General features: G+C 39.6%; 1 protein-coding gene across 1 annotated transcript in view; it reads right to left on the bottom strand.

Moving 5' to 3' along the window:
- Positions 1–231: 231 nt before the first annotated feature.
- The window catches only part of apba2b (amyloid beta (A4) precursor protein-binding, family A, member 2b), a 58,545-nt gene continuing 45,147 nt past the window's right edge, over positions 232–13,629 (bottom strand). Inside the window, 7 exon segments of the mRNA XM_063882334.1 lie at positions 232–1,553; positions 4,189–4,329; positions 4,763–4,882; positions 4,977–5,189; positions 6,814–6,993; positions 8,824–9,009; positions 12,668–12,754. Of these exon segments, the coding sequence (XP_063738404.1) occupies positions 1,482–1,553; positions 4,189–4,329; positions 4,763–4,882; positions 4,977–5,189; positions 6,814–6,993; positions 8,824–9,009; positions 12,668–12,754 (999 nt within the window). The 3' untranslated portion in view covers positions 232–1,481.

Below are 13,629 nucleotides of genomic sequence, written 5' to 3'. Positions count from 1 at the left end.
TCAGTCACCTCTAGTAACTCTTAGTACGATACGACAATTTCAAAATACAAATGAAGAAATAATGAATAGTAGTATTTACTTTCCTAAGGGAATGATATAGAGTAAGAAACAATAGGGGAAAGTTAACATCACCGATGGGCTTCGTACAAAACGATGTGGTCATGAACGCATAAAGAAATCACTGCCTCCTCACTCAGCATATTGTTTCTGAACCAGATTTCAGTTTGATCCAGTCCAACAAAACCAGCCAGGTTTAACTCAGATTTTATTATCTTGCCACAATGACATGAAACTACTACTACGAGGCATGCACACAGATAATGTTCATATGGTTCAAATTTACTACAATGCATTGTAAACCTTTACCCAGCGGTAAGGCTCATTTCCGTCACAGTGTGTGATTCAGAGTTCTCTCTCTCTCTCAGGACAGAAAGTCAACATACAGGTGGGGAAAGCTTTGCCGTGACTAAACCTGTGTGTGTTTTCTTTTTTTTTAAATGAGCACAATACTAGACAAGTTTCTCTTTATGTACACACATTCTAATACTGCTTATGGCAATGGGACAGCTCACACAGCACAGTTACATTCACAATCCACTCAGTATGCATGAGTGTCAGTCAGGAACACTAAAGATGAACGTACAGTAGCACACAAAATAAACCTCATTTTTCATACATGTGACTTTGATATCAAAAGCACACTTGATGCATGTTAATAGTTTTACTTGGTTGTGTGTTATTTAAATGTGTGTGAGTGTTTGTACATGAGATTTTAGAAAAGTCTTCAGAGGTTGAACTCGTGTATTGCCGTAAAATGAAGAAAATCAAAAGGATATGGCATTTCTCCCATAAACCCCTGCTGCGAGCATTGGTTTGATTCACATGTACATCAACGTAGCATATTTAAACCCGACATTTCAAAACACATTCCCCTTTTCTCTGGCGACTTCTTTGATATCCGGCATTTCATTGTGCCATCATCTCGGTCCATTTTTATTCAACAGCCAGATTCAATTAATATTTACAATCCTCCGACACCTCCCCTTGCAATATTAGCAAAATATGTATTTACATGATAAATAAATAAACAGAGAAGAAAATGAAACTATACAAGAAGTATAGCAGAAGTATCATATTGCATTACATGAATATAGAAAAATAAATTGTGACGCATTCGCTCGATAAGTCCGCCCGCACGATCTCACTGAAGTTACACGGAAAAGCAAAGACAGGACAAATAAATAACACACACACACACGTACACACACACACTCTTCAGCTGGTCGGATGAAAAAGCATCTCATATCAATAAAATGGGCATTTGATGTTAAGCACAGACAGGAGGAGGGATGATGAAGAACTGAAGTCATCAGCTCAAAGAAAAAAGGAGATGAATGAATTGTCAGGGAGAAGCCTCCTCCCCCGCTCACTGGTCAGCTTGGTTTTTCCCTTAACCTTGTGGGACAGTCCCTGGACATCGTCTATATGTACATTGGTGTCTCCTGTCCTGTGAGGAGTCTGAACATGGCCGCCGGCATGGTCTTCATGTGAATCTAGCAAAAAACCCAACAAAATCTCAATGAAAGGGTCAAATATTTAGATCTTGTTTTCAATATTTATGCTGTAGAATATTGTGTGTAGTATTTTCTGGTTCCATGTTCAAAGGGTCTGAGCTTGACCTTAAAACTCAGTGTTGCCGTGTACAAAATCCTCTGCACTAGTACTAAGTATTAATTCTGAGTTCTTCACTTCTAACGCTCTACATTACAGAGGAAAATAATTTACGGTTTACTACACTGAAATTATTTGACACTTACAGTCATTAGTAGGGCCGCCCTCGACTTCATAGTTGTCAATCGCCAAATAGTCGTCAATTCAGGACATTAGTCGACTAATCGTTGCACGTATATGATATACTACGATTATTAACATTATTATTTTGCTTACTTTTCTCTCCCAAAATGGTTTCAGGAAAACACCGGCAAAAATACCTCTGCACATTACAGCCTCATCATGAAATGAAAGCTTGAATTTAAGTTTTCTTAGGTCAGATTATTATATTGAATAGATGTATATACAGTATGTTGAGACAAGGCTAGGCTGCTGCCTGACTGACTGCTGCTGTTTTCCTCCGATTATGAGGAAAAGGAACACATGTTGTCGGGGATAATTAAGCTCCGTGTTTTGTTATGATTGCGGCATTCAGGAAGCTGCGCTCCAATGGCGTGGATATGTAGGCAGCTTTTTGCCTGCAGAGTTTGCATGTCACCTTTTGGGGCTCGTCCTTTACACGCTCAGAGAGATCCACACTTTGGATTTTCTGTCCGACAAAATGTACTTAATGGCCAGGCACAGCTCTGAATAAAGTGAGGGGGTTTCCAGCTAACGCATCAAAGAGGAGTGAGTTTTTTTAATCTCGACTAATAGTTGAGTCGACTAATTGGGCCAGCCCTAGTCACTTTATACCCTTTGTATAAAGAAAGACAAACTATACTGTTTAATGCAGAACTACAAATGTACCCAGTACGATACAAACCATCAACAATTGGCTCTACATTGTAAACTGCTGCATTAAAAAGCTCTTACATGTATTAGTGATAAAAACACTAGAGGGCCCACCAGCTATTTATTCCTTGTACCTGCTCCAGATGATAGTTTTAAAGTAAAACCGAAAGCTGCAAGCAGTGTAAAATCAATTGCCATGAATAAGATATATTTAGTAAAGTTAGAAAAAGGTTTAAAAAGGTGCATTTATTTGGCAGCTGTGTGAGAGGAATGACCTCGGTGAAGGTTGTGATTTTGCCATCTTATGCTCTCCACTCAGAGCCCCCCTCTACAGCAGTGGTTCTCAACTGGTCAAGCCTCAGGACCCACTTTTTCCTTCGTCAATCAATCACCCCCCGAAGTTTTGAACCACTGCAGTTATATATATATAACCATTTCACTGGTGAACTAGAGTATGCTTTAAAAAAAGATTCAACTGATGATGGTCATCACGTTTCTAGAATCAATAAAAAAGGCACATATTTTTTGTATTAAATAAAAAGACTGACTGATTTTTTGAAATACTAACATGTAAACTACGCATTCTGGTGCACTCTGAGAAGAAAATAAATACATCTATTATTACCCGACATATTTAATAGTATTTAATGCCATTTATCTTTTGTAACTTTGTTCTGACAGCAGAAGCTGCTGCTCCTCACAGAGAGAGGAGAGAGGAGAGCGGCTGTGTGTATTACTTTAAATTGTGGATAAGGGCAGACAGCCCCTATAGTTCTGTGGATCAAAATGAAAGACAGCTACATAATTTTTTCTTTATTATAAAAAAAAGGATAAATGACATGGATGTATAAAGAGTAGTTCTACCGCAAAGTTATTCTCCGTGGAGACTCGCAGCAACATGCCCTTATCTTGATTCTGATTGGCCAGAAGACTCGAAAAGCATCAGCAAAGATGTTTTATTGAGAAGATGATGACTACGTGACAACATTTTTCAAAACTACTACTGCACGCGCAGCATTAGAAATTCAGGCCTTCAAAAGTTGGACTTTTTTCAGTGACTTTTTTCATCCTCAACTTTTTTTTCTTCAACTGCGACCCACTCAAAATGTGTCCGCGACCCACCAGTTGAGAACCACTGCTTAACAGTGAGTAGTGAGTGTAGTAAATAATTTCAAACAAAGCTTCAGACCATTGTGCTCCACAGAAAATAACTTGACAAATATAACCTTCCGCAACAACGACACAAACGTTATCCATACTTTTTTCCTGACATGTTTGGCTCAGTACACTTTGAAATATCTTTTCATATCCTGACAAACTGGATCATACAATTTCACATAACACTACTGAACTGTATCTTTTGTTAGACCATCACTACCTGGTAATGCCAACGTGATTCAAACTTAACTCCCAAATTTCTATTAAAAATGTTTGGTCGCCAAGCCTCATCTTACATAACCCATCAGTGGGGTTTTCCTCCCTTCTTTAAGGAAGTTTGTCCAAAGCCACACAACTCTTTCAACTCTTTTCCATACAGTGTTATTTGCTTCATGCAGATAGTGCTAGTCAAAAAAACATGTCTTTCTACATATTTGTAGAACTGTACATTCCTATGTTAGTGTCCTAATGTGTGTGTGAGTGTGTGTGTGTGTGTGTGTGTGTGTGCGTGTGTGTGAGTTTCACCTCGCCGACAGAGTTGGAGAGGGCCTGGACAATCTTCTCGTGTGCAGTGGCCACCACACTCTGCCCGTTGATCTCTATGATCCTGTGACCCACACGGACCCCTCCCCGCTCAGCAATGCCACCTCGCATCAGACTGCAGATCTGCCAAACACGGAAAAGGTCCTCAAATTATTAGCATTTCGGAGATTTGGAGAAAATACTGAGCAAAATGCAAATAGAAGGGAAAGGTGACATGTCTACAGGGATACTTTGATGGCACCTGAAACCAAAGCTGTAACCAGGAGAGAAACACTGATAAACCACACATTACACTCACTGAATATTATTGGATTTTCTTTTTTATCAAGGATTGTATTTTGTAGAAAAGTACTATTCAAGGCAGAGCAGCGATTTATCACAACACTGCAAATGCCAAACACAAAATAAAATTAGGAAATTAATCCAAACTAATGAATCTGATCTTCATTCATGCAAAGCAGTACGTTTAAATAATGTTTTGAGAAACAACACTTTGGATGACACAGTTTGGAAAAATATTACAAATCTCCAACCCAGACGTCAGTGAGATACTCACAATGCCGTTCTGCACGCTGAAGCCCAGCTGATACTTCAGATCCGGCCTCTTGATGAGGACGGTGGTAACAGGAGGGCAACTGACGATATTCATCTTCACCTGCACCTGGTTCTTCAAGCCCTTTTAGAGAGAAACACGTATACACTAGTTTCACAGAAATGATTTGGAACAATGGTTGATTCTCGTTGCTTTGATGGCCTCAGTGTGTCTGTACCTTAATGATTCCCTGACAGGTGGCGAGGGGCAGCCCCACTAGGCTGGTGTTGTTGATGGACATGATCTGGTCTCCGATGCTCAGCTTGCCGGAGCGCGCTGCTGGCCCGCCGTTCATCATGTTGGCCAAAATAACAGTGGGCAGGATGGATCCCCAGCCGGACTCCACTATCACCACACCCAGGATCTCCCCTTTGCTCTTCTCAAGCAGCAGCTGTGGAGAGGATAACGTCTGTTGCCTGTTTTCATGTTCAGTCGTAGAGAAACTGACCTTCCATAGTCTAAACAAGATATTGTAGCTCATCAGATCCGAGAATAATAGCACAATTCAACACTACTGGGTATTCCTCCATTGTTTTTTACTCAGGGTCACAACTTTACTCTGTTTGCATCATTGTGTTTGCCTGAGTCTTTTTCTCCCTTTGAACAATGTACCAAAGTTATTCAAAAAAGCACCTGATTCGGCTGTATATCTGCTGGAGAACTTCTTTTAACTGAAAACAATAGGATTTCCTTTTGACTTATAGCTACCATGAAACAAAGCAGAAATATGTGTTCTAACAGCAGCCTGGATTTCAGAAGGGGGTGCTGATAAACATCAAGATGTATGTACAGGTATGAATATTAAAACTTGTCATATTGTTTATATGGAGGTACCCTTGCCTTTAATATCTCTGGCTGAATTAGACTATAAGACCCTTTTTTGCAAATCTGCTTTATGGCGATGTTAATCACTAATAACTCACTGGATGAGCCAAACAAGTCCACTTATACAGTATATTTCATCTAAGAATGGATTGTCTTCTAAAATTCCACAAAATCCCAGATTATTATGCGATTTAAATCTAAATCAAATATAAAATCACTTATTATTATTATCATATCAGCAGAATCCTGAGCAGCTAAGGAATATAATATTTTCATTTCATTTTCCCAGATTTTCCTAAATGTCAAAAATCGGTCCGAATGGTAAGTAAAGTTACGTTTTCTTCTGAGCCCTGCACAGATGTTTGTATAAAAAATATGACAGTAGGTAGAATTTATAGATTAGTATTAAGTCATTTAACAAAATGCTGTTAAATGACTTAAAAAGTACTAAATTATTATTATTATTTAATGCCATATCAGACATTTATCTTCAGTATCTTTATGAACACTTTTGAATCAGCACCACAAACCTCCACTCTAACACAGAAGGGCAGTGACACTACTACAGCACAACCAAGCTGTATTTGGGTTCACTACACTGTATTATTGATGTTCCCTATGAACACAAGTCATTCTAACTGATTCTATTATTACTCCAGAATTGGATTTATTCTGCACATCTGAACACTGCCCTGATATAGAAGAGAGCTCAGACTCTTCCGACCAGCAGATGCTTCCAGCCTGCACATGAAGCCATGAGAAACTAATTTGTCTTGCCCACAGTCTGTGAGGAAGCGTGAGTGCTAGAGGAAAGCGGTTTCCCCATCTTTAGAAATGGGGCCACGCCGCCTCTCTGCTCAGACAGCAGAAACTGTTTCACGGTTTTTAATTCTCCAAAAGCTTTCAGTAATGCTTTCAGGGCAAAGTGTTGACTAAAGAGGAAATGCTAAAGAAAAAAAAAAGCTAGCGTTGACATACTCCGAGTAGATTTTAGTGTACCATCTGCCTCTTAATCTTTCCAATTAGTGAACAGCTCCTATACATGTGTGTGTTTCTGTAATGGCCCTGCAGCACGCACGTAGAGTCACAGTGTTTATGTTCTTGTTTTTTTTCCTGCAACACACAAACTGACACACATTTGCAAAAAAAGGGCCATGTGTGTGTGCACTGCAGGCTTATTAAATACCAACCTCTTTGCAGTTTTCAGAGTTGGAGAAGTGGATGAGGTCGTCGTTGTACATCTCCTGTGTGTTGATGATGTCGCTGTACTCCTTCTGACTGAGGTCCTCGGGGTTGATGCCATTTGCTCTCAGGAACTCCTGGTAAGCGACGCTGAACGCCTGGCCGATGGACTGAGCGATGAGCTGGGCCTTCACACACAGAAAGCAGAAATCCTCTTGTTGTGTTAGATCCACCGACGCTTATCTTGACTGAGTTGTATATAAATAACAATACAGTGTGAAAAAAAGCATATGGTGGTATCGCACAATAGTGGCATTGAGGGTGCCAAGAATACGTTAAGGCTTAATAAAAATTGATTTTCCCTGTCATAAGCTATTCGTCTTCATTGAGGGAGAAGAGCAGGAAAGACAGAAAACATAGGTTCCAGCTCTGGTTTCCATGAGAATATTACTGAAGATTATCGGCAGAAAAACAAATCCATACAAAGTTTATTTTCTACCTTTACCAACACTGTTGGAAGGATTTCTGCTTATACATTGTCAGCCACAATATTCTGCACAAATCCATCACTTTAAACTAGCCGTTCCCAACCAGGGGCACCCTCACACACATGAGGTATGTCTGACTTTAGCAATTATTGGGTAAGAAAAACTATTCATCCACACAGGCTGTGGGTGTGTTGAAGAAAATAAGCACACAAATAAGATTAACAATACAGTAAGTTGTTTAGCTGTAAAGTAAACTATAACCTACCAAACACATCAGTCTGACTTCACCTTTCACTAACCTGGGTCACCTGTATCAGCAGAAATATAGCGCTATTAGGATAAATGGCTAAATTCTGCGGCTTTACCCACCAACTCTTATGTAAGCACACCTGAGAGAGAGAGATCTAACACCAACACTTCCAGGATCAGCATGCATCCAGTTCAATTGTTTAAACACACACACACACACACACACACACACACACAAACATCTCAGGTGGAAATGATGAAGGGTTTTAAGCTTATCTGTTTAGGCTGTTCCAAAAAGTACAAAATATATGGAACTGCAGCTTTAAAGCGCCCTCCATCATGACACAAATACAATTAATACCAAGGAAGGAAACACTTTGTATATTGTATAAAGCAGAATGAAAATCCAAAGCTTGGTCTTGGCTGTGGGAGATAAGATAGATATATAGAGAATATTGAGGGTGTGTTATTTTGCAAGATCTATTCTCCCTGTTTTCCTGTTTAATTGAATTCTATACTTGAATACAAATCTCTCAAAGTTGTTGCAGACATTCATGAACCCAAACTTTCCAAATCAATAGTTTTGCAGGGCTATAAAAAAGTCAAAAATAGGCAAACACATCAAGCAGAGCAACAACGGAAACAGTTTCTAAGTTGATGGATGAGCGGCTGAACGGCTCCATTATAACTCCGGCAGGCCTTTCAAACCTGGCAGCAAAAGTTAGCTGAAGAGAGGACAGACTGGAGAGCAGCCTTTATAGCAACTGGCACAGATTCCCATTTATGGGCTCCTCTCTGCAACATTGTTCATGTTGCCAAGGCTTGCTTAATCTGCTTCAACAAGACAACCACCAGTTCTGTGAGTTATAAATGGCCAGCCAATTTACATCATTTCATGTCAGAGAGATCCTCTGAACGCTTGTTAAAGGTCATAAAGCTGCACTTCTTCTTGGAATTTCTAAATATAACGACAACATTTCCAGTCATGTGGAGGAAAGATGAAAAACAGGAACAAATAAAAAGATGTTTTAAAGCCAAATGGCGCAAAAAACATTCATATTTGGAGCTCAAATTGTGTCTGACAATCAACTAACAATAACAAAGCAAAAACAAGTGTCAACAAGAGTCCTCGTACAAAATGACAGAAAGACACAACAGTGTGGCTTACTTTAACCGACCTCTGTATGACCTCTAACCTGCTCACAGCCAAAGGAATTTAAAGGTGTTCATTTTTCTCATAAACAGCTGGTTTGTGATATTAAAACCTCACAAAGTACTTACATCTTCAGACTCAAAGACATGGCAAATCATCTTGTACTGCTTCTTTGCCTCTGGTGCCCCGGGTGTGCTTTCGATGCAGTCCTGGGAGGCTGTGCGTGGCATGCGGCGCCTCGCCATCAGGACCACGATGTTCCCAATATCGGCAATGTAGGATATAGTTCGGAGCGCGTTGTCCATCATCGTTTCCTGTAGAGACATAAACCAAAACTAAATCAAAAAGGCAATCTTCAACCCTATTGTTTTTAACGCTTGACAGCTAGCTAGAACTTTCAATTTGTGTAGCAATATGACAGCACCTACTTCATTTATATGCTACCATTTAGTAAAAGATATGAAGATTGAGGTGTTTGATCAAATAACCCCCCCATTGGCCCTCATATCTGAACAAAGCTATACATAGAGTCATTTTGAATTCAGTTTCTCATAACCACCTAAAAAGAATGGCGATTATGTCATAAAAGTTCTGAAAGGAGACGACAGAATTGGGGAGAAGACTTTCCAGTTTTATAAAGCTTATAGTTAGGGCTGGCTCAGACTTGACTCGAACCATCCTTTAGTTATGCTGCTATAGGCTTATACTGCTGGGAGACTTATACCGAGCTCCTCTCTCCTCCTCTTTCTCTCCATCTCTGCATTCATGGGGAATCAGGACGCCTCGGTGCTTTCTTGTGTTGCTGTTAGCCTTGGATCATGGATTGTGGCTCCGCCTGCTGCTGTGGTTTTGCTTGCTGTACCAACTGCTAGTATTGATATCATTTGTCATATGTTTAAGGAGCTATTATAATTATTCTTTCTCAACCTAACCATGAACTACAACTGGGCCACATTGGGTATTATACGTAGGTTCCATTACTATGTGCTGGAGAGATCACACTAGAGCCAATAAATAGACACATTACTGCATCACAGTAAGACATTTTAAATGACTCATTTAGGCCATTACATCTTTCTACAGCGAGCTTGCTGTTTATGTTTCTCTAAAACTAACTTAGCTTTGAGTAATATTTTGTAAGAATTACTGGTAATAGTTCTGTTTCAGTTAGCAGCTGGCTTCCTTTGATCAGTAATATTTGATAATTAAAACACCAGAGTGCAGCACAAAACTGTGATTAAAGCAAAATAACGACCCGAAGAATTCGATCTTGACGTGTTCATTAGATAATAATGAACAGGTGTACACTTGGTTTGGATATCAGTGTTTGTGGGAACATGATTTGAATCATGTTCTCATGTTTGTTTACTCAGCCAAATAATTACCTTATGTTGTGATTTAGATGATATGAAGCATCATTTCTGAACACAACCATGCAATAGCAGTTCAGATACGATATAAACATTGAAGGGGATTCTGCAGGTTTGTTGTTTTACTCCATGTTTTATGATAATACGCTAAATGGAATTCCAGTTTAGTTAACTACCCTTATTAACGGTGGGTTTATGACAGTATCCTAATTAATCCTGTTGTTCCAGCCCACCTTCGCAGCAGTTCACATCAGTAGTCAATGTCAGAAACCATAGCAAGCTGCCCTGAGCCTTTCAATGCAACACGAAAGCTTTTATACTCAGAATCTCTCTCTCTCTCTAAAGAGTGCCAGGATCAGTGGCAACCAGATGGAAAAGGGAGGAAGATATAAACTGCATTGCAGCACGTCAATTTTTGCCAGGCAGCCTCCCACACACACACACAGACACACAGACACACACACACACACACACACACACACACACACACACACACACACACACACACACACACACTTTGAAACTCAGCAGCTCTGACTGAAATAATGCACATGAATCATCCATCACACATACACATTTAATTTTTAGTGGGAGCAGAAATCTCTTTTTGAGATCCCCAAATCTATAAAGCTTTTTTTTTCTTAGTTCCTTTCAAGATTTTTGGTTACACAACTCCTAAGAAACATATTTGGACTGATCGATAACCCCCATTCCATGATTATACATTCACAGGGTACGCAAATAAAACCAAGCAAGAACAATAACAACATTATTAAAAATGAATGTAGAAATAAAGTCAAATGTTCATTGGTCATAATAATGGCTTGATTTCGAACACTCTTTCTTAAATAAATATAAACCAAAGACACTGCACAAGAACAGCCATGTTGGGTTAAACTAATCGGAGGAAATAGTAAACCCAATCTTCTCAAGTTCAATAAAATACAACAAATCCATAATCAATGCTAACGAACATCTACTGTATCCACAGGTTTTGTCTGTGTGGCATATTTAGTTTATTGTCATTAAAAGGTAAGATTTTGTTTTTCCACACTAAGTAAAAGAAGGACCGTTTATGGCTCCATGGACTTATCAGTAGATCTGGAAGGCAAATGAAATATTAATCGCCAAACATTAAATAATTAAAGGCAATCCCAAAACATGTGAAGTTAAGTGGCTAGGTTCTGCTTGCAGACATGGGGTTTTATTGAATGTGAAGTGGGATAGTTGAACTTCAATGCAGCCAGAGGAAACTGCAGAAAACTATGCCACATACACTGCCCGGCCAAAATTCAGCTGACTAACTGAATATACTGAATGACCAGGTTATTCCATCAATGGATTTCTTCTTCCCTGATTGCACAGGGCATGTTCCAAGATGACAATGCCAGGATCCATCTGGCTCAAATTGTGAAAGAGTGGTTCAGGGAGCATGAGACATCATTTTCACACGTGGATTGGCCCCCACAGAGTCCAGACCTGAACCCGATTGAGAATCTTTAGGATGTGCTGGAGAAGACTTTGCGCAGTGGTCCGAATCTCCCGTCATCAATACAAGATTTTTAAAAAAGTAATGCAAGACAGAAATAAATGTTGTGACATTGCAGAAGTTTGTGGAAACGATGCCACAGCGAATGCGTGCCGTAATCAAAGCTAAAGGCGGTCCAACGAATATTAGAGTGTTGGCCGGGCAGTGTACATAACGAAGATGAATATATTCTCGAATCAATCTATGCTCTAAACCTAAAACTTCCACCAGATCCCCTCTGACTGGCCTTTAGGGCAGTTAGGTTTTATACTTTCTCTCATTATTAAAACAATATGTCACTTTCACTTTCACTTTCTGGAGGATATAATGGCATTGATTGAGTCTTGAAGTGGGTCCTGGGGTCTGTGAAGAGATGAAGCTGCGAATTTTGAGAAGCATTTCTCCTTCTTTCAAATGCCCCCACTCCTGTAAAAACTTCCAAAGCTACTTCACACCGCTGTTATTGTTAAGCTAAAAGGCAATACAAACTTTGACAAAGCTTCAGCAAGAGTGGAGGGAAGCTTTGAAGATTAATGGGATTTTTCATCCAGAAAGTCAAACTATAGTCTGAGTTTTTGCATATCTGTAGAACAATTAAATTAGAACATAAGAAGAGGCCCCATTTTAACTTAGACAGCCCTTAAACAAATGACTTATTAAGTATGAGTATGGTCATGACTTGAATATTTATCCTATGAGGAAACAATAAAGACAGCGAAGGTAAACACTGTGCTGCAGTCTTACAGCTGACACAGAGCTCCACGCACAGATGTTTTTGTAGCTTGTTTTCGGCTTTGCTGTGTCTATTATTATCCTCAAACAATGAGAACTGTGACATTATGGGATTAAACAAACAAATAAATAAATAGCAATCATTGAATTGGGTTTCAAGCCATTTGTGTCTCTGTTAAGCTGCATTTATGACAGAACTCTCTCCCAATGCTTTGTATAACTACACATGAGGGGATAGTGGCTGAGTGACTGCCATGGTAAACAGCTTTTGCTCCCACAGGTGAGAAAAAGACACATTCATCAGAAACAGGGTGTGCAGGGGGTTTGTTTGCTGGTACTAACCTGTGAGTCTGCGTTGAGCACTTTGATCCTCTGGGTGGAGATGAACAGATCAACCTCGGTGAGGGTTTGAGCATCTCCGTCTGCACTCTGCAGCAAAATAAAAAACAAACGAGTTGGTCAAATTGTCTTCTTGGACTCTGATTGGTCAAGATCTTTTAGAAAAACATATTTCCAACTGCCTGAATGGTCTTTGTTAGATGTTTAGAGATCCAAAATGCATGCATGTTTAGTTCAGTGTTCAGCTAGGGCAGGGGTGTCCAAACTACGGCCCGGGGGCCAAATGCGGCCCGCAGGCAATTTTGAACCGGCCCTCAGCAAATTCTAAAAGTATAATGGAATACGGCCCACAAATGAAAACATATGCTTGTCTTTTATTATACTTCTTAAATATATATATACTATATTAGACAGTTATTAAGCCCACTTTTCAAATGAATTCAGTCAATTCAAGTTGAAAACATTTTCTAACAAATCTGAGTTGATAAAAAAGCCCAATAACTTATTTGCAGAACAAGCTTGAAATAGACCCTTCATACTTCCCCTTATTATAAGCAATCTGAGGCTTCTGTTTTAAGGAATGAGCTGCCAACAAGATAAATGAAACCCTACGGAGAGCTGGGATGTAGGCTGTTTTTTTCCTTTAAGCATTTTCCTACATTTGATTGATTTTGCTAACTTACAACTTAACTTATGAGGCACTATACGTCACCTCTAGTGAGGGGCCCAGCCCTTTGTTTATTTTTCTGTATGTGGCCCTCTGTGAAAAAAGTTTGGACATCCCTGAGCTAGGGGAATGCTTGTTAGACGGACTGGTTGTTGTCTAAAGGTGAGGTGGAAAAGGCAGAAAAATAAAGCGTTTGGCAGTGGTATTTGTTTACATCAACTGTCCTGGCGCGAGGACAGCGAGCTGGCACGGAAACAACAAACAGCTTAACATTAAACCCTAACCAGCTGGCTGTTTC

Source organism: Eleginops maclovinus, chromosome 4, assembly GCF_036324505.1.
Source record: "Eleginops maclovinus isolate JMC-PN-2008 ecotype Puerto Natales chromosome 4, JC_Emac_rtc_rv5, whole genome shotgun sequence".
NCBI classification, from domain to species: Eukaryota; Metazoa; Chordata; class Actinopteri; order Perciformes; family Eleginopidae; genus Eleginops; species Eleginops maclovinus.
This window is presented reverse-complemented; position numbering and strand designations above follow the sequence as displayed.